We start from the raw sequence: 22,168 nt of genomic DNA on the forward strand, positions 1-22,168 counted from the left end.
TTTTCTGTTTTGTCAGTATGTTCTCTTGTTACTTTCCTGTCTGTCTGTGAGAGTGTGGCAGTACAGCATTATGGCTGACAAACCCTCAGGGTTCAAATGGTGCTCCGAATACGGCCATAAGTTCCTACATTCCGATGCACATTCTGTGTGTCTACTGCCTGGGTGCTGAACATCTGCGGTCGGCCTGCTGTATTTGTGAAACATCTGCAGTCGACCTGCTCTGTTTGTGAGAGTTTCAACCCAAGAGCTATAGCCAACCACAGAAATAAACTGATTCTGAAGGGTCTTTTGCCTGCTTCCTCTCTAGGGGCTGAAATCTCCTCCAACAGTCATTTGGGATCCTTCAGCTCCAGGAAGTGCCCTCACAAATCTTCGAGGGCATCTTCAGACCCACCTGCTATAGTCGGGAGGTCCTTTGATCTGACCACTACAGGTCACAGACCCACTTATGCTCAGGCGGACCTGAAACTCTCCTTGGATCCATCGGGGTCTTTCTTGATTTCAAGTTCACCTGAAGCTGACGCTTCTTCCACCTTGGATCCTAAGCCTACAGATCTGGCAATGAGGGGCCCTACACTTGTGCTGGGGTTTGAGTCAGCTCCTTTCCTAGGACTACAGCAGACTCCTTCTAGGCACTCCGGACCCCCTTCAGTAGCTTCCTCCAGAAATTCTAGGAGTCTTTTGGAGGCCGACATGGACAGGATGATTAGGAAGATCCTCAAGACTCCGATCCAGCTGGGGGTGTTCTTGACTCCATCCACTGCTGGTTCTGCTAGTCTCTCCCTCCATGTCCATTCGCCTTCTCTGATCTGTCCCTCAGCTTTGGAGTCTCAGGCTCATAGCCAACAGAGGGATCTGGGGTCACGTGTACAGAACCTGCCTTCCTCCACTCTGACAGTTGCCTTGACCTCCTCTGCTCTGTGGTCTTCAGATCATAGCGGATGTTGGATCCATGATGGCCCAGTGGGATCTGGGGGGAAGTGTTTAACTCCTACTTTGTCGGAGCCATCTCTTCCTGTTGGCACTTCGGAACTGGACAGCTTGGGTCCAGTTCTACTGGGGATCCAGGGCTTGGGGATTCTGGCCCTGTCGTATTCTGTAGCCTCTGCTCTGGTGGAATTGAGCCATGACCCTTCCTGATGACTTCCCTTGGATCAGAGTCTTGAGCCTGTCATTCCTGTCCTGAATCGGCTCATCCAGACTAGGCACCAAACACTTCCCCCAGAGGGAGCGTCCTCCTCTTCCATGACCTCCTCTGAGCATCACACAGAGGAGATTCCTTGTAAGAAGATAATGACTTCATTGAAGGGAAGGATCCCCAGATCACCACCGGAGGACGTCTCCTTTGGAGACATTTTAGACATCCTGTGACAGAGAGGTGGTTGGTCAGCCTAACCTCCTCCTCTGTGGAGTCTGTATTTTTAGAGGTCTTCAGGATGGGGCCCATCTTCATCCTGGGTGGTTCCCTGACAGACGAGCTAGTGGATTTGGTGTCAAGCCTGGCTTGGAAGGAGCCAGACTCGATCAAACCAATTCTGAAGTGCCCAGTTAGATTTTTATCTCCCCCAAAGATGGACCTTATTGGACCCAGGGGTATTCCAGTGGATACCATGGTTGTGGCAGCAGCTACCAAAATGGAGCTAGCGGAACACAGCTCCACGGTCCATCCACCGAACAGGGAGTCCAGAGCAACTGACAGGTTTGGTAATGTCGTATACACCTCACCCACCTTTTTGCTGAGGGTGTTGAACTACCTGGCACATTTTACTCACTTGCAGAGGGACCTGGTAAAGGAGCTACCCTAACCCACAGCGAACAAGAAGGGGAAGACATTCTCTGCCAATGGGGTCAAGTTCTCCACTCTACAGCACACCTTTTCCAGAAATCAGCGCAGTGAAAGGAAAACCTGCTTCCATAAATTCCAGTGGTCTTCCCAAGATCAACGCAGGGATTCTTCCTCTAGGGGTAGAGGAGGAAGATTCAATAGGAAACGCTGCCCCAGAGGCAGAGGGGGTCCGCAGAATCAGGGCTTCAGGGAACCCTTATCTCATAGGCCCTACCAGCACTCCTGAAGAGCTGCGTGACTGCTCATCTCTGGAAGCAGTAGGGGGTCAATTTTCTCTGCACCCTACTGCCTGGACCAATGTATACAAAACAAGTGGGTGCTAAAGATTATATCCAGAGGCTATGCTATTCCCTTTCTCCTTCCTCCTCCAGAGAGGTCAGAGAGGCTCCCTGACATTACACCCAGTCAGAGGAAGTTCACAGTAGCAGGAATTCTAAGTCTACTCCAGTAGAGAGTCAACCAAGAGGTCCCGACTGGACAAAAAATATTCGGAATTTACTCTTGCTTCTTTTTAGTGCCAAATAAAACCAGGTATCAGAGATCCATTTTGGATCTTAGCAAATTAAATTTGCTCAAAAAGAAGGCAAAGTTCCAAATGGTGACAGAGTTTATTCTATTCAGCTGCAGGACGACAATTGGATGCGCTCAATAGACTTAAAAGATGTGAGCTATCACATCAAAATAGGCAGACATGCCAGGAATCCTCTGCAGTTCGGGCTGGGAGACGGCCATCATCAATTCAGGGCACTACCCTTTGGACTCACCACAGTACCCAGGGTGTTTGCCAAATGCATAGCAGTTGTCGCAGCTCACCTGAGACTGCAGGGATTCTGGGTGTTTCCTTACCTGGATGGCTGGCTTTTTACTGCCCCAACCAGGCATCAGCTGCTACAGACCAGGGATTACTTCTTCAGCCTTGCCAATCATCTGAGGATCACTATAAATCTGGCAAAATCAAATCCGTCTCCTGTGCAAACATTAGAATTCATCAGAGCTACCTATGACACAGCAAATCAGATTGCAGTGCTTCCCCCTCATTGTGTTCAAACATTGAGAGAACATGTCCGAACTGTACTGAGTCTAGTTTCTTAACCGGTAAGGCTAATACTCTAAGCTGTAGGATCTATGGTTGCCGTCATCCCCTTAGTTCCACTTGCAAGGTAGTTTATGTGAGTCCTTCAGTAGATTCTGGCTGCTCATTGGTCTATATTGTACCAGCCTCTGTCTGTGCAAACTGACTTCAGTTTGCTGAAGGCATCTTCAGTGGTGTCTGCTGTCAGATGACCTCATGTTAGGCAGACCTTTCCTCCTTCCACTACACTCAGCCCTGGTGACCATGGACGCTTCCCAGTTGGGGTGGGGGGGTTATTACAATGGAAATATGGTCCAAGGCACTTGGTCACACACAGTTGCATATCAGTGTTCTAGAGATGAGAGCAGTCCTTCTCACATTGCAAGCCTTACAGGGCATTCTCCCACTAGGAACGATTGTGATTAACACAAACAACATGTCAATGATGTGGTACATAAGTAAAGAGGAACCCGCTGTGTAGAGAGGCCATGAGGGTTTGAGAATGGGCGATGTCTTCAGACTGTTTCTTGCTTGAAATGCACCTACCAGGGAAATACAGTATCTTGGCAGACAATCTCGGCGGTCCATTCTGACCCCTTACAAGTGGTCCCTCAGTCAGTCAGTAGCGGACTTGATCTTCAGCCACTCAGGCCAACTTTGCTCTGTCCTATTTGCATCCCCCCAGAATAACAAGTGCAGCAACTACTTTGCTCTTATCCCCCCCCCCCCCGGACGAGTCCCAGAGGGAAGCCTTAGTTCACAATTGCCCCACCCCCCCGTCTCCTCTATGCTTATTCCCCACTAACTTTGATCCCAAAGTTTCTCCAGAAAGCAAAGCACCTGAACTCCTTGGTAATCCTCATTGCTCCTTATTGGCCTTGTCAAATTTAGCTCCCCTTCCTCTGGTCTCACCTGAAGTATCCTCCATGGATTCTGGAAACCAAACAGGACCTCCTTTATCACCTGATAGAGGGTTATCATCCCAATCTGATGTCCCTCAAATTGACCGCCTGGTTTCTCCACTTCCAGTGATCATTTGAAGGTTGAGGGCTTACTTCCCCAGTCCGACATATTATCTTAGCCACTCAAAAACCAGCTGTTAAAAAGGTTTATGGTAGCAAATGGAAGAGGTTTGTTTTATGGACTTCTGAAGAGAACATTGACCCCTTTTCAGCTCTGATTTCAGATGTTTTCCATTTCCTTGCATCTCTTTTCAAAGAAGGGGCTAGCTTCTCTACCATCAAACTTCAGTCAGTGGCTAGCTGTAATTTTCATTCCTGCTACATTCTCGATTACCCTTCAGCTTGCAAACTATGCAAGGCCTTTTTGAAAGGGATCTTTCTCCTCAGGCCTCCAGTAAAGGATCCCTTTCCACCATAGGATCTCACTGAGGTTTTGCAGGCCTTAACCCAAAAACCTTTTGAATCAGAGGGTGATTGCGACCTAAGTTTCTTTCATAGAGGATGGTTCTCCTAGTTGGCGTCCTCAGCAGAGAGAAGATCAGAAATTCAGCCCTTAATTTCTAAGCCACCTTACATTTTTTTTCCTCAAGGATAGTGTGTCCCTTTGTACAAACCCTTCTTTTATGCCGAAGGTAGCTACAGAAGCCAGTCTTAATCAGTCTATTCAACTTCCAGTCTTCTTCCCAAATTTCTGTAATGAGGGAAAACAATTGCTGTATTTGCTAAATGTTCAGACAGTTGTGTTTATCTGCACAGATCAAAGTCCTTTTGAAAGTCCTTTTGAAAGTCAGATCATTTGTTTGTGTCCTCCTCTCCTAGCCCTCTTACGTCAGGCAGTTTCAAAGGCTACTCTTGCTAAGTGGATTACAGATTGCATCACCTTCATTTATAATAGGAATTGATTACAGCTACCTTACCCTCCTAAGGCCCAATCCACTAGTTGCATGTCCACCTTATCCACAATTCTGTTCCCAGGCCTCTTTAGATGATGTCTGTGCATAGCCACATGGTCTAAGGCTCACACTTTTGTATCACATTATAAATTGGATCTTGTTTCTCAGAGCAGGGCTTCATTCGGTTCGGCAGTGCTGCGGCGCATATCCTTCCTTGAGACCACCCAGGAGTCGTATAGCTAGGGACTGTACCCATAAGTGAGGAGGAATGAAAGAGACAACATCAGATTTATTAGTTATGTACTTAACATAACTTGTATCTGTGTTGTCTTTTCATTTCTCCTCACCTTCCCACTTTGTCATTCTCCTTCCCGGTGCTCTAGAAGACCTGGAGAGAACTATCTTTAGGACTGCTGTTCCGAGTTTTGAGACTTTGGTTATGGAGATGTATTTAAATTTACATCTGTTTTCTCTGCTCTCTATTATCTATGGGCAGCAAACTCTATCTGAGGAGGTTAGTTGGAGTGCAGGGCATTGTGGGTAGTGGGAGGAGCTAAAGACTTGGATCCTAGTCTGAAGAAATTAGGCCAAGTCAGATCCGAAGTTGGATATGTAACCCATACATGAGGAGGAAGGAATGAAGACAGCACTGATACCAAGTTATGGTAAGTACGTGACTAATAATTTCCTTTCATCTTGTAGGGGTTTAACCAAAGGCTGACAACAGGTGTATTGGAGTATGCCAGGGTAGGAGAGCTTTCATAGGCAAGAGTTGTAAGTTCAAGGCTACTGATCTAGGGAGCAAAAAAGAAAATAACATTAACTCTCTACAGTTCATTGCTACATTCCAGTTGGAGCTGAAGGGATGGTCTGTATAGATAGTGATGGACAGTAACACAGTGATCTGGCACTTGAAGCAGTCATGGAGCAACCAAGTCCCATTACCTTTTTTGACAAAACATGACAGCTGTGGTGCTAACAAAACTCAATGTGTGATTTTGTTTAAATAGTTGTTGACTAGGTAATGTCCTAGAATGTTGTGTCTTTCGGCTTATCCCGGTTAGGGGTCGCCACAGTGGAACTCCAGTCCGCTAATGTTCGGTAGTGGATTTTTATGTGCCGAGTTACCAGCCCTGACGCACAACCTTCAATGAAGGCACGCCCATTCACGCATGCCTCCACACATGCCTCCACACAGAAGACGCTCTAGCTGAGAATTGAACGCGACAACGTCTTCCTGTGAGGCGACAACGCTACCGCAGCACCACTACCGCGTAATATCCTAGAATAAATTTGTAAAATACTGGTTGAATTCAAGTGCCATCCTGTGAGTTTGTTTTACAGTCACCTTTTTGTGCCTCATTAAGATGTAGGTCTGCTCAAGGGTAGGTCTGTTTGGATCTCAAGAGAATTACCAGATATCCTGTATTCATTGTAAGATGGTATGCAGAGGGGCACTGGTGGTGAATGCATTGACAATCAGGTGGACTCCATGTTTTCTATGCATATTCACATCAATGTCCCAAGGAAGACAGCGAGTTTTGGACAAAACACTTTTGGTTCAATCTCCTGTCACAAATGAAGGCATAAGAATCAACATTTGTTCATATCTATACTGGCTTTTAACTCAGGACAATATGTTGCTACATTCGACCTCAGTGCCTCATATCAAAGCCTGAAATATATTAGGCTGGCACGTTATAGCCACCTGTTTTTAATAGACATGTCTGTTCTCATAAAGGTAAAGAGACCTAAACTTTTCAAAATGAGCAGATCAACACAGTAGCGTAAGAAGGGGTTAAGCTTTTGAATCTGCCTACACAGCTGATGCCTGCCCTAGACAACTTTGTTCCAGGTAGTGTTTACTTCACCAAGAAATATTACCAAGTTGCAAGCTTTGATGTGCAGGGTCCTCCTTTTCAGACACCAACATTTTCTGCCTTCTCAAGGTAGTTTCTGAGCAGCCCATCTGGTTACCAGTCTTCTGTCTGAATCTAGAAATGGCGATGAGAAAATTTTTCACACTTTGGGTGGCCATAGGCAATTTGGGATATTATATCAACAGAACCATTAACATTAGAGTGGCTGATTGTTCATGAAAGGCAAAGAAGGCCATGCAGTACTTAAGCTTACATTTATTTCCATATGGTAGTGGAGTCCTGCCTATGGCTGCAGCACTTGTCCTGTTATTGGTATCAGAGCTAGAAAATAAACCATATTAGAATATCAAACTTTTGCCTGCCTTAAAGGTCTTTTACTAGTTAAAAATGAGATCCAGTTGGAGAGCCATGGAGCAGCTTTGTGAGGGGAAAAACTCATACCCATTTTCTCTCTTTTAGGATTATCTGAGGCAGATACAAGGAGTACTGAATTCAACGGAGATCAGTCTGCAACAACTGACTGCTTTGGTGGACTGCCGCAGTCTGCATATGGTGAGTACTCCCAAGGAAGGCTACAAAAATAAATAACAGTATTTCCCACACATGACATTGCTAAATGGTCTGTTGAAAGCATGAATCTTCATTGATTTTCTTGACTGTTTTCTCTTGCAATACTGATTTGTTTAAACAAAATCTGCAGCTGCTCAGATTAGAGGCAAAACAGATCATGAAAAATTAAAAATACAGCACATGGTTTAGATTAAGCGGCACCAGAATATTGACACAATACTAAATACCGAAAAAAGCTTAAAGCAAATAAATTCAAGAACTGTACATTTGTCACTTTCATTTATTAAGCAGAAGTATTAGTTTATGCTGGATGCAGAATCGGCATGCTGGTGAAAAATTGTTTAGAAAATGGCAAGCTTGATTGGCTTTGCACCCCTATGATGAGGACAGTTGTATACATTTTTTTGTTGAGTATAAATGTGGTAGTGTAGTAACTTTTAAGTAAATCATTCATTCCAGTCATATGATGGAGAAGAGATCACACTATTAAAATATTGCAAGTCTGCACCCAGACAAAAAATAACATTTTCACTTTATATGCTTTCAGTTTTATTTGTTTTAGTGGTGTATTAAAATAAATTAATAAAATACTGTCTGGATTCCACAAGGTTCAGGGCATTGCAGTTGCGTGCTTCTGCCATCAGTGGTTGCTGTACTTCCCTCTGTATTTTTCATAAAGTAGGGAGAAGGACCAACTGATGGGTATGGGACGTTTTGACCCCTGACAGTTTGACCCCACTGAAATGGCAAAGCAAGAAAAAAATAAGCCCCCAGATATTTTGACATAAAAAAAGCAAAAAAATGTTATATACTGTTCATGAGAAAATGTCAAAGATTACCTCAAAAAAAAAAAAAGGTCATGGGGATATATAACTGTTTAAAACATTTACATTTGAAATACATATAATAATAATATTAATGTTAATTCAATGTTAAATAATATTGATTTTAAAGTTAAGTTTAACAACTGTTAATTATATTTACAAATTAAATAAAATGTTAAATAACATTTACATATAAAAAGTTAAGTAATATATTAAATTCCATTGGGAAAAAAAAAATCATGATCGATACGTTAAGCAATAAAATGCATTTATAAAACTTTAAAAAAAAATGTTTATATAATTGGGGTCAAATCGTCTGGGGTCAAACTGTCCACTAGCTACTCCCATAGACAATAAATGTAAATTTAAAAATGAAAGTGTACACAATTGCACTGGGGTTGAATCGTTTGGGGTCTGATAGTCCTTCTTCCCACCTGATTGCACTGTCAAGCAATAGCTTCCCCAAATATGCCAGATCCACCACTCTAATGTGCAGTTCAGAACCATGCCTCCACGTTATTTATGTGGCATGGAAAATGGCAAGATATGATTGGCAGTGAAGATTGTCTAATGCCACAAGGTTTTTGGAAATGTACACTGTTCTAAATGTCATTGTGGTGCTAGGCAGTTACTACTAACAGCATACATATATTGAAATGGTAAATAGTAATGTAGTTGCATTTCAGATACTTGAGTACTGCTTCCTGGTCTCTGTGATGGCTGGAATCCATCTTTCTTTTCAGAACCTTTTTAAAGCTGCTTTACCACTTACCATTCCAACACACACACACACACTCCATAGAACAAGCTTTTAGAAACATAGTGAGAGCAGCTCTAGATATGTAAAATCCTGTCATGTAACTTTTGCCAGTTGTCACTGGGATGGTACCTGTGAAAGGCTGTGCCATGTTGCTGATGTCCTTTGCAATACTACTCATCTGATTGCTGTAACCTTATGGCAGATGGACAGTGACAAGAATCTTTTGTTTTACTCCTTAATGCATTCACAGCACCACAAGTGATACTGGACCCTATGCTGTAAATGCCCCAATAAACTGCAACAGTTCCATGTGTTGCTGTCTTGTTGGAGGAATGTTAGTCAGGAACCATGCCATTCCATATCAAAATCATATATCACATGTTGCACAACAGACTACCACACTTTACTGTAGGGCATGACAGTGTGAAGGTAACTCCATTTGTACAAGAAAACATACTTACCCATGTTGCCATTGCAGTCCATGCAGCAGGAATCAAGCTGCATAGTAGTGTTTTATATGCAGCGTCCTTGCTGACTGAAAACAGGGAAACAGAAGCTGAACTAAATGCCAATATCCAGTGTGCTTGCACCTAGCATGTGACAGCAGGTAGCAATATCTGAATGCTCAATGGAAGCATACCAACAGATCCTTTCACCTTGAGCCAGTACTATTTAGCCAGTCCTAATTGTTACTTAAAGCAGTATAGGAGAAGCTGGTATTACATCTCCAAAGCAAAACCTCAATGATAAACGTATCAAAATGATATTCATCTATTCATGGGGCAGACCACCATGGCCTACACTACTCAAGGCAGTACCTGTCACCACCATAGTAGTGTGTGCTTGTTTTCATTTAGGCTGAGCATGTATTCTCCTTTTGACGTACCTGATGTCCCATTTTGAGTATAATACAGTTGGATTGAAGGTTGACTTGCATTGAAACTTGCAGTATTTTTAATGGCATCCTCCTCCAGTTTATACCAACAGTGATGTTTGGAGTAGAACCCACAGTGCTTATTTTGGAACTGGGTGTAGGGACTAGCTCCAGCAATGAAGACTTGCATTATTACTTCTTTTCTTACTTCACCAGAAGAAAAATACATGCTGTCACTCAGAATCACATCCATTTTAGATTTCTTAATATTGATCACTGCTGCAGTAGCTTAAGTTATATAGGTTATAGCCTGCATAGGACATAACAGACTGTCAGCTTCCAATGCTTCAGCACCCAAAGTGTTAGTTCGAGCTGAACTGACTAAAAAGGCAGGTTTGGCTTCCAAGCCCTTCAGACCTTTCCTGCCACTGAAGAGTATGCTCCTCTGAGGTTTTCAAGGCTCAACGGTCAGCTCTTCCCTTTGAGGAATTATTTTCCTTTTAAAAAAATATTTGTTTAGTAATGCTTTCCTCTTCAGCAAAGTTATTTTAAAGCTAGGAGTTTGTGCTTTAACGTGCCGTCACAAGACTGTGGTGTACTTTTTTTAATGAGAGCGCCCTTTTTTCCAGTTTAAAAGTTGTTTAAAGTAATTGAAAACCATTTTTCTGTGGAGTAATAGTTTATTTTGCTTTTTGGGGAATGATACAAGTGTTAAGTGCTTTTTACTGTGTTTTTCTGTGAAAAAATGACCTTTAAAGACTTTAAATGTTTACCTGCTTGTTTAGGTACCATTTTTGGCTTCACCATGGAAGAAACTGGCAGTCCCATGTGTAGGTACTTCTTCCAGCAACAAAAAGAAAAATTCAGGCAAACAGCCTTGCCATGACAGCAGGCTAGCAATCTGCATCAGCCATAGGTGGGTGACTGTGCTCTGGCCATTTGTTATACCTCAGGTCACTCATACTTTACTCTGGATCCCTCTGATGTAGCACCTACAGCCGCAATGGACTGGGGGTTAGCCATATCCTCTGCAGCTGTTGGGGGTTCCTTCAGTGGGCAAGGGAAAGCAACTCTTGTCAGTCCCTGGGCATGGAACAGGAAGGGCATTCCTGCTTTGTCATAATGTGCCCATCCCTAGGGAAGCTGCTGCTGCTATTTTTAACATTGTTGGACACATTTTATTCTGTCAAAAAGAAACAGAACACTAAAATAAACACTTATCTACTCCTCCTCAAATTTTCTTTGTAGTAGTTTGCTGAGTATGGCTGTGGGTTTATTCAGGCTTTTGATCCTTATTTATTGCTTTCTGCTAAAAGAAAGGAAGATGCCGCTTTTCCCAAACAGGTTAAAGATCCTGAATCTGGACAGGAAGATGAAGGAACAGATACAGGTTTTCTCCTCAGTTTTGGGATTCAGACTCAGAGCTCAGTTTCTTATTTTCCCTTTGAGTTCCTTTCTCTTAGACGCATTCTAGAAATAGTCTGTTTTTAGTAGGAGTACACTGAGTTTTGTCAGTCCCTCAGAAACTTTTATGAGCTATTACAGAAGGAATTTCTTGAACATTCAACTCATACAGTTCTGTCAGGTTTGGATGTATGTTTCTCTGCCTGTAATTTTCCTGATAGCCAGCCTGCTGCCCCTAAAAGACAGAATGTATAGAGTTCATCATTCTTTTAAGCTTTTACACTCATCCCAAACCTGACCCAGCAGCTGTAGCTTTAGTTATTCGTACTGCTGAACAGTTAATTCATATCTTAACTCTTTCTGATGAGAATGGGAAGTAGTGTATGGCTCTGCAACTGATTTTCAGGCTCCATGTTTATATTTGTCGTGATTAATTGTGAAAGTATGTGGAATGTCTGCAGTTTCTTCTTGTGATGAAAAATCTGGATGTTCATCGTGTTTCACTGTAGCAGTCATTACAATTGGGTTATCCTGCTGGCAGGCTACCCGCAGTCGGCCTGAGTTCCAAAGTCTAGGTCCAGTGTCAGTTGCTGTCGCCTCCACCCTGACGTCAGTGTGCCAGGGGTATAAAAGATGCAGCCGGCGCCATTTTATTCAGTCTTTCTTGCCGTGCGGTGCCCGAAGCAAAAGCAGTTCGCAACTGCCAGTTGGCCGACTCCTGAGATTTTCAAATTCGAATTTCAGATCCGGAGTCTTCATTAAAGCCAAGTACCCGTTAGAAACTTTTTCTTGCTCCAGACTGATGTCAGAAAAAGTTAATAATTGTATTTCTTGTGGGAAGCAAATACCTCATAAGGATTTTCATTCTTACTGTATTCCTTGCCTAGGCCCTGACCACAACGTTGCTAGTTGTCGGTTTTATGCTAGATTTAACCAACGCACTATTCAGCATTGGTACGATTTTGCATTTCATTATTTTGGCAGAAGATTTAACTATATAATGACATCGAAGCAACCGACTACCCAGAGTTTATAAAAAGCGCAAAGAAAAATCACAGCCATACAGGAAACAGTCTCAATGACTTTCCCCTGCCAGCACCAAGCACTTATCTTCTGGCAGCTCCCTTGGGGGGAAAACTAGCACTTTTTGCTCAAAATTGGCACATGATCACTCAGGACAAATGGGTCTTAAATATCGTATCCCAGGGCTACAGGTTCCATTTTCACACCCTGCCAAGGCCAAACGGTATGCCAGACCTGCCACGCAATCAATGGGCAGAGGCACAAAAACAAGTTTCATCCCCCATGGACATGAGGGCCATTCAGCAAGTACCACAGCAAGAGCAGGGACGAGGATTTTTCTCAAGGCTTTTCTTGGTGCCCAGAAAGGACAAAACCTGGAGACCAATACTGGACCTGTCTATCCTGAACACATTCTTGGACATTCCAAAATTCAAAATGTTAACTCTGCAGCATGTTCTGGCTTGTGACTTTAGACCTAAGAGGCATACCTGCATGTCCCAATTACAGTCATGCAGAAGATACCTCAGATTTATAGCTGGCTCAATGCATTACCAATTCTCTGCACTGCCCTTTGGCTTATCTACTGCGCCCAGGGTCTTCACAAAGTGCGTGGCACCAGTAATTGCTTTTTGCAGACAGAGGAATTCAAATATATCCTTACTTGGACGACTGCCTTATTCAAGCAGAGAACAAGGACACTCTACTACAGCATCTGGCATTTGTAAAAACATTACTAGCAGGCCTGGGGTACACAGTAAACGAAAAGAAATCAAAACTCGTACTCTCTCAAGAGATAATATTTTTGGGTGCAAGCTTAAATACAGCTACCCAGATGGCGTATCTCACGCCAGACAAACATAGACAATTGACTACTTATTTCAAAATGTTGGCAACAAAGACCCAGTTATCTGCAAGAAAAATTCTGCAGGCTTTGGGCTTCGTGGCATCCTGCATTCTGCTAATTCCATATGCAAGACTGCATATGAGGAAACTTCAATGTTATCTAAAAAGTGTTTGGACTCAAGATTGCCACAACCTGGAAACAATAATTACCCTCATTCCCAGCCTGCAACAGGAGTTTCGATGGTGGGCCAAAGCCTGTCACCACAACAAGGAACAGCCATTCACCTTACCCACAGCCAGGCAGACATTGACAACAGATGCATCAAATTATGCCTGGGGGGCACATAAGGCAGGAAGATGTATTCAGGGCACATGGTCCGCAAGTCAAATGCATCTACATATCAATCAGAAAGAGATGCTAGCAGTTCAAAATGCCTTGACAGCCTTTAAGGATCTACTTCATCCAGGACAACTACTGATAGACAGACAATACCATAGTCATGTGGTACATAAACAAGCAAGGGGGCACACATTCCTACCCCCTCTGCAGACTAGCCATGAACTTGTGGGATACAGCATTGACTTACCAAGTACATCTGCAAGCACAATTCCTGCCAGGAAGGATAAATACTCTGGCAGACTAACTAAGCAGAAACCTGATGGATCCCCACGAGTGGAAATTGGATCCACAAGTCTTCAGTATGATAACAAGGAACTGGGGATGCCCAGGCATAGACCTATTTGCCTCTCTTCACAATTGCCAACTACAAAGATTCTGCACAAGGACTTATCACAAGCAAGTATGGAAAGTGGATGTTCTATCTTTCAGCTGGAAAAACCTAACGGTATATGCCTTTCCTCCTCCTCAAGGTACTCCTCAAGGTCAGACAAGAGAAGCCAAAAATGATTCTGATTGCCCCAGACTGGCCCCGCCAGCACTGGTACCCAATCCTAAAGAGCTTGTCCCAATGCCCAGCTTGGACACTACCTCAAATTCATCACTTATTGACGCAACAAGACAGTCAGATACTGCACAGCCAACTCAGGACTCTAAACCTGGCAACATGGCGGATAATGTAGCCATTCAAGGCGCACCTCTTTCTAAAGCAGTTATGGATGTTATTTTGGAGGCCAGGAGGCCTAGCACCAGAAAATCTTATGCAGAAAAATAGACGAGATTCTGTGCTTGGAACCAGGCACAAGGTATTGACACGATTGTTCCAAATATTCCTCAGATTTTGCAATACTGAGATGCTGGATAAAGGCCTTTCCTTTTCATCCATTAAAATTCATGCCTCTGCCATTTCAGCTCATTACAATACAGAACCGCATATTTTTTCTCATCCATTACTAAAGCAGTACCTCAGAGGGGTCAAAAACATAAGACCCCCAAGGAGAGCACCAATACCTGCATGGGACCTCAACTATGTCTTGGAAAAACTTACACTGCCTCCTTTTGAGCCAGCCTCTGCAGCTGATATAAAATTCTTATCCTGGAAAACAGCTCTGTTCCTAGCAATAACCTCCGCCAGACGAGTCTCAGAGTTGCAGGCACTCATGGCTGTGGAACCTTTTATCATTTTCCACCCTGACAAGGTTTTCTCTGAGGACAAACCCTACATTTATGCCTAAGATAGTGACCAGTGTGGCCCTTAACAAAACAATTCACTTGCCTACTTTTTACCCAAACCCACGGAATAAGGGTGAGAGACTTTGCATTCTTTGGACATTCACAGACAGCTACGCTTCTACTTGGCAGAACCAAAGCTTTCAGAAAGACTGAACAACTTCTAGTAGCATATGCTGCAGGATCACAAGGAAAGCCTATCTCAAACCAGACTATTTCAAAGTAGATAGGCCACTGCATTCGTTTCTGCTATTCACAGCATGGCAAATCAGTGCCTAAGGGCATTAGGCCACATTCCACCAGAGCAGCAGCCACTTCAGCAGCCTTCCTCAGAGGAGTACCAACCAAAGACATCTTAGAAGCTGCAACTTGGAGTTCAGTGCATACTTTTACAAAGCACTATCACTTACCTCTCTATTCTAAATCCAGGGCAGGCTTTGCCACTGCAGTTCTGCAGGGCCTGATAGCCTCTCCTAATTCTATTTAGCACCAGCCTCCCAACCACAGCTTTGGGATTCAACCCAATTGTAATGACTGCAACAGTGAAACACTATGAACATATTACAGTTGTGTACCTGCCATAAATGTAGATGTTTGAGTGTATTCACTGTTGCAGTCCAGGTTACCCTCCCTCCATCCCCCTTTTCCTTGCTGGGACTTATCTGTACTTCTCTATTCTATACAACCTATGTGGTGTATTTGCTTGTAGATGAAGGAAAAGTTGTTTTTTGGCTATGCATGCCTTTATGGCATTAGTCAGCCTACCATTTTAGGGACACCTGACATCTGGGGCAAGAAAAACTGAAGAAAATTGCATTGGCTGCATCTTTTATACCCCTGGCGCACTGATGTCAGGGAGGAGGTGACAGCAACTGATGCCGGACCTAGACATTGGAACTCAGGCCGACTGCGGGTAGCCTGCCAGCAGGATAACCCAGTTGTAATGACTGCAACAGTGAATACACTCTAACATCTACATTTATGGTAGGTACACAACTGTACTTTAGTTTGTTTTTTTGTCCTAGTCACTGCTCTCTGTTTACAGAGTGTATGACACTGTTGATAATTCTTCCAGGGCTATAGCCTCTGGTACAGTTTTGAGGAGGTTTGCCTGGCTACATTCTCAGACCCACCCTAGAGGATGTGCATAATGAGATTTTTGGACAGAAATTCACTTTGTTGGTTCCTTTGCTAGAGAGGTGATCAAAAAGAATGATGAACATGATAGGTTAAATCAGGGAATCTCTTAAGATTTTTTCTGCCCTGCTTTTTCAGATTTTCTAAGGGACTTTCTAACCCCTCATCCAGTTTTGGCAAAATGGCAAAGTTGTTCTGTAAAGAATTCAGGAACCCGCAAAACCAAGAACAGACCAACTAGTCAGCTGGACTTTTTTAAGGGACCTTGTTTTCTTCTCCCACCCTGGCAGTTCTTTTTCCCTTCTAGAAAGTCTGAATCTGCACTTTTCTAGTTGGCAACAGATAGTATCAGACAAATGGGTTCTGAAGATCATTCATCAAGATTATAGATGACAGTGAGAAGGTATTCCTCTTCCTCCTTGCCTGGGGGGGGTTATTCCTCATCTAACTGACCAGACCAGATTCTTTACATGCTGTTCCACAGAATAGTAGAACCAGTTCCTCTTTCCCAGTTTGAGAAAGGTTTCTATTCAAGGATGTTTTTAGTGCCAGAGAAAGAAGTTGCTTAAAGATCAGCTTTGGGTCGATCTTTTAGACCTTTTTGTGATCATGCCTAACTTCAAAATGATGTCACTTGACAGTCTGTTACATTATCTTCCTCATACAAGTTTCATGGTAACTATACATTTAAAACATGCTTATCACATTCCTTTTCATCCAGATTTCAGGTGTTTCTTAAGGTTGTCTCTCTCTGGATCATATTATCAGTTCTCTGCCTTACCCTTTGGACTTTCCAATGCACCAAGGGTGTTCCTAAAGTGTCTAGCTCCAGTTACAGCTTGTTGCAGGCTATGGGATATCCATTTTCTTTTTCCATATTTAGATGACTTATCTTTGCAGAGTGTTTTTCACGGTATCCAGGATCTCACACTTGGGTGAGAGGTCTCTTTCACAAGCTAGGATTCTAAGAAAACATTCAAAAGTCCTGGGAATAACTTGGGATTTTGTGTCTCATGACATCTTTGAGTCTCATAATAATCCTTTAAGACTCCACATTTGAAAGATAGAATGGTATCTGAAGTCTGTGTGTTCCCAATATAAGCATTCCTTGTCTTTCAAATCCAAGTGCTAGAGTTTGTCTGCACAGAAATTACTTGGCGGAGACCACAAATATCCATAAATTCAGGTATTCCCTTCTCCCTCCCTGTTCCAAAGCAGTCAGTCATCATAGACACCTTGGACTTGACTTGGAGAGCAGGTTCAGGAGGTATAATAATGCTGGTTGTATGGGGCATCTAGGACAGACAAGCACATGAATATAAAAAGGGATGCTTAACATTGATCTAGGTACTCCATGTTCTGAATTTTCCTTGGTCTCTAGGCACTCCATGCTCTATATTTTCTTTGGTCTCCAGGACCTCTTCAAGTTGTTTCAGACAATACCACAGTCACATGGTACAGCTACAAGGGGAGGGGTGTCCAGCTTCATACTCCCTTTGCAGTCTAGCTGTGTTAGATTGGGATTTAGCTTAAAAGCACATTTTCACTCTACATGCACCCTTCATTCAGTATTATGTGGCAGGCAAGCTGAACTGGACAGGGCAGACTCTCATGTATGCAAGTGTAAATCAGGAGGTCTTCCAAAATTTGATCCATCTGTGGGGAGCTCCTCTAGTTAGACCCACATGTCTCCTCTCTAAATAATCAGCTGGCAAGATCCTGCTCCAAGACTTCATGCAAGAAGACCTGGAAGAAACAGATGCCTTTTTTCCCTGGACAGGAATGATCCTGTATGTTTTCGTGCCCTTTCTCCTCATGTCTAGGGTACTTCTGAAAATTCAGAAGGAATCCCCCAAGATCTTTCTGGTGATTCCCTTTCTGGCCCAAGAAACAATGCTTCTCCTTTCTTTTGGAAATGGCCAGGGGCAGTTACCGCAAGCTTTACCACATAATGAATCTGCTCATGAATGATCAGTGGTATTTGACACACCCCTACCCCAATTAACTTCAGCTGACTGCCTGGATGACAGGGTCGTAATTCCCTTTAGGCACCTGTATAGTGAAGACATGCAGTAGGTACTAATGGAGACAAGAAAGCCTGCTGCCAGGAAATCATTGTTAACAAATGGAAAAGGTATTCTAGTTGGTGCCAGCAACATAACCAGCACCCATTCACTGCTAGTTGTTCTCTGGTTTTACAATATTTGTGTGAGTTACTTTCCTGTGGCCTTTATTACTCCTCTTCCAGGGGTCACTTTTTGGCCATTTCAGCATTCCCGCCAATCACTCCTCTTTCAAGACATTCTCATGTCAAAATGTTTTTGAAAAGGGAGTTCACTTAAGAGGTCTTCAAGAAAACCTGTGGCCCCTTTTTGGGATTTTAGGTTTGTTGTAGAGAAGCTAATACTTGCTGCATTTGAACTAGCTGTCTGACTTGAGATTCTTAACATGGAAAAGAATTTTGATTGTTCTGACCTCTGCAAGAAGAGTATCTGAGTTGCAAGTTCTTATGCGTCAACCCCATCTCATTTTCCATAGAGACAGGGTTTCTTAGAGAACTAATCTGTCTTTTATGCCAAAAGTGGTATTCTAGTTTACTTTAAGCCAAGCCATCCATCCCCCCATTTTCTTTACAGATCCTAAAACTGAGAGAGAAAGGGATACTCCATACCTTAAAACTGAAAAAACGCCAGCCAAAACGACAACAGAAGTAAAAAAGCACAAAAATAGGCTGGAGTCACTGATGGATGCACAATAAATAACCGAAGAAAAGTAACAAACTATTTGACCGTAAACTAGTAAATCATTTAGCGCTTTCATCCACATGAGTGGACTTCTTCAGAATCCTTGTTACTGGCTGATAAAACTTTTTTTTAAAACTTTTTGGCGCCAATCCCGCCTCCAAGTCAAAGTAGCTTAAAGCAACATTGTATCAAAAGGTAACAATACATACAATGTAAATGGTTATAGTTATTTTTAAAGTCCAATTTTAACATTCACTTAGGTTAGTAATATGCTCTATAGACACTACGTTAAACATTTCTTTGATGTCTATGTTAGGATTAGTTAGGTTTGTTATTAATGATTTTTTTGTATTTTGTTGTATGTTGCTATGACAGTTTTACATATGACTGATTTTAAAATTTACATTGTATGTATTGTCACCTTTTGGTACAATGTTGCTTTAAGCTACTTTGACTTGGAGGCGGGATTGGCGCCAAAAAGTTTTTAAAAAAAGTTTTATCAGCCAGTAACAAGGCATTCTGAAGAAGTCCACTCATGTGGATGAAAGCGCTAAATGATTTACTAGTTTACGGTCAAATAAAGTAGTTTACTTTTCTTCGGTTATCATTTATTGTGCATCCATCAGTGACTCCAGCCTATTTTTGTGCTTTTATACTCCATACCTTGGATGTCCACTGACAACCCAGGTACTGTCTTAACAGAACTAAATCTTTCAGATATTCGGTTCTGTTGTTCATTTCTTGTGAAGGTAAGATGGGGGCAATCTGTGTCAATACAAGCTCTTTCCAAGTGGTTTAGTAAGGTTGTTAACTTGTTATACTCACAATAACCAAATTGAAGGCACAGTCATAGGTTCATAGGTTTATACTAGGCTATCTGCCCTAAGGCATTTATAAGCCTAGCCCAAAGTTTTGTGGCTTACGCCACCCCTTGTATGAAAAAATACTGTACCCATTAGTTTGTTGTGCCTCTGTCCAGCAGTGACACAGAGATGATTCCCGGGGTAAACCTACGATCTCCCATCCACAGGTCAAGATTTCTCTTGAACAGAGCCAGCGAGGTGCTCTGCCTCACATGGACCGGGATTTTATTCCACAGCATAGGGTTCTTTGAGTGATAAATCTATCCCTCCAGCATGTCCTATTTATATCCGTGCTAAGGTTTAAGTCGCTTGCTCTAGTGGTTTTGGTGGATTTGGATTTTTTGAGGTGGAGCATGTCCATTAATTCCGGGTTGGACATGGCCTTGTATGTCAGGCACATGTCACCTCTGAGCAGACGGTATGCGACTGAATAGAGCTGGAGTTTCTTCAATCTGGCAGCATATGACAGATTTTGGAGTCCCTTTATCCTTTTGGTGAGGAACTTTTGGGGTCTCTCCAATTGCTGCAGATGTCGGGTGAGATATATCCCGAATGGGGCATTGTACTCGATCATTGGTCTGATAAGTGAAGAGTACAGGGGAACAATGACCTCACTAGATCTGGATGTGAATCCCTTCATGATCAGGTAGGCAATGTAGAAGGTCTTTCTAACCACTTTAGCAACGTGAGTGTCAAAAGAAAGGCCACTGTCAACCTGGGTCCCCAGGTCCCCGATAATCTCTTCTGTGCTTAGTGGATTGCCGCCTATATGGTAGCTTGGGGTTACCTTGTTTTTCCCGAAGGGTATGACCATACATTTTTTGGCGTTTAACTTCAGGCCATGGCTCTGGCACCAGCTATCTGTTTCCGTGAGTCCCTTCTGAAGGATATCCGTGTCCGATGCACTTTCCACTATGGCGCCCAGTTTGCAGTCGTCTGCAAACTTTGTCAGCCAAAGTCCTCCCATGTTGGCCTGTACTTCTGAGAAGTAGATGCCGAACAATAGGGGGCCAAGGACCGAGCCCTGTGGGACACCACTTGTGACCGGCTTGGAGTCTGACATAGCGTCAGCAACTCTAACCCTGTGGGTTCTGTCCTTAAGCCAGTTTGCAACCCATCTTGTGACATATGGGTCAAGGTCCATTGTACCAGGGCATTGGCTTCATCTATGGCTTTTTGGAAAGGGTTGGATTCTAGAAACGGCAACTGGGTCCCCTATACATACTTTTGGGTTGAAGATGACATAATAAGTAAGGTGTTTACCTTAAAGACCCAGAGTATGGGGTTTGATTCTCACCTCTGAAGAAAATTAGCTATGCTTAAAATGGTCCACAAGAGCAGCTAGCCTAGTACTTACCTGTGAAAATTAGTTTTTACAAGGCATTGCAAACTTGATTCCTTCTGTAGGTCTAGATCAGGCTTTGCGAAGACCATTTTCATTGGACCTTTCCCCTTTTGCCGCCAGAAATTTGTAAGCTGTTATAATCTATCCATATAGCTTAGGCTACTGTAGCTGGCCTTTCCCTCAATCTCCCTTGTTTTTTGATGTGTTATGCCATGGTGTGGACTTTCATTATTTCTTTTTAGTTCCTAGGATTGTCCTTCAGGGCTCAACTTCCCTCTCCTTCTCGGCATGAAAGCTTTGAAGGGCTTGATGCTCAGACCTGTCTTTTTAAACAGCTCAGCTCTGGCTGACTAACTGTTAGGATGTTTAGAAGGTGCCCTGAAGCTTTGGAAGCTGGCTGGCTGTTTAACCGAAATAGCTTAGGCTTCTACAGCATGCCTTTCATCATGTCTGAATTTCAAGTATGTTTGCTTACAAAAAATTGTTTGTAACTTACACAAAGGTCATTTCCCTATTCATCCACCCTTGTAAAAACCAGGAAAATTATAATCTTAAATTATTTATTTTACATTTGTTGACCGGGCTAGTCCAGCTGGATACATGTCCATTTTCAGTGGAGGCCCGAGGAGAAAAGCTTCGCTAACATACTACTAAAAACTATTCATCTAAGTGGTAATAATAATATTAAAAGCTCACACTAAATAATAATAATAAAAAACACACTATAATCATACAGAAAATAACAAATGTCATTGAAGAGGGCTAAAAAAGTAAAGTTAGAGAAAGCAGATGGGTAGTCATTTATGAGATCAGAAAAATTTAAAAAATATTAGTGAGTATGTAAGAAAAGGAAAAAATGCCTAGTGCACTCAGACATGGTGAGTAAATACTCTGGAGAGAGAGAGTTAGGAAATTAAGCAGAGAAGGTTAGCTTAAAGAGTCAAATAAGCTGTTTAGTCAGGGTTATTGCAGGATTGCAAATTCATATATAATACAGTCTGTACACTTTTATATACCCCATCCCAGCAGCCCAATATCACAGCATTATATTGACTTAAAATTGCTTCTGTTGTACAGTAAAGCCTATACTTTTTTACAACTAAACAAAGCTATTTGTTTACTGTAATATATTTAACGCTTAACAGTCACTGAAAAGACTCCCTACCACATTAAAAATACCACTGACTGTACATTGTGTGCAAAAGCTGTCTTACAATATAGCATGCATTTTATATCATGAAATGTTTATACAAATGCTGATAAGAAGAAAATGTTATTTACAGTTGCTTTTTTCCCTTTAATGTCCTTCTAAACATTAATGGCTTAATATGGGTGTATGCTTTACAGTCTGCTCCACAAGGACTCTTCTCACCTACTTTTTTCTTGCCGTGTTTCACAAATGTGATTGATGCTTTGTAGTCTCCCATGTATGTACTAATTTCAGGTTGGGAATTCTTCCTTTTTTCCATCTCCCAACACCAGATTGTTCAAGTCCAAGGTA

The 22,168-nt window shown here is 42.5% G+C and overlaps 1 protein-coding gene across 2 annotated transcripts in view; it reads left to right on the plus strand.

Annotated features, from left to right (window-relative positions):
• TTYH3 (tweety family member 3) overlaps window positions 1–22,168 on the plus strand; it is a 1,772,574-nt gene that overhangs the window by 1,201,662 nt on the left and 548,744 nt on the right. For both annotated transcript variants that reach the window (XM_044089562.1, XM_044089563.1), the window contains exon 10: window positions 7,113–7,205. In XM_044089562.1, the coding sequence (XP_043945497.1) occupies window positions 7,113–7,205 (93 nt within the window). The remainder of the gene's footprint in view (window positions 1–7,112; window positions 7,206–22,168) is intronic.

This window comes from Protopterus annectens, chromosome 12.part0 (genome assembly GCF_019279795.1).
Source record: "Protopterus annectens isolate FY-2018-M chromosome 12.part0, PAN1.0, whole genome shotgun sequence".
NCBI classification, from domain to species: domain Eukaryota; kingdom Metazoa; phylum Chordata; order Ceratodontiformes; family Protopteridae; genus Protopterus; species Protopterus annectens.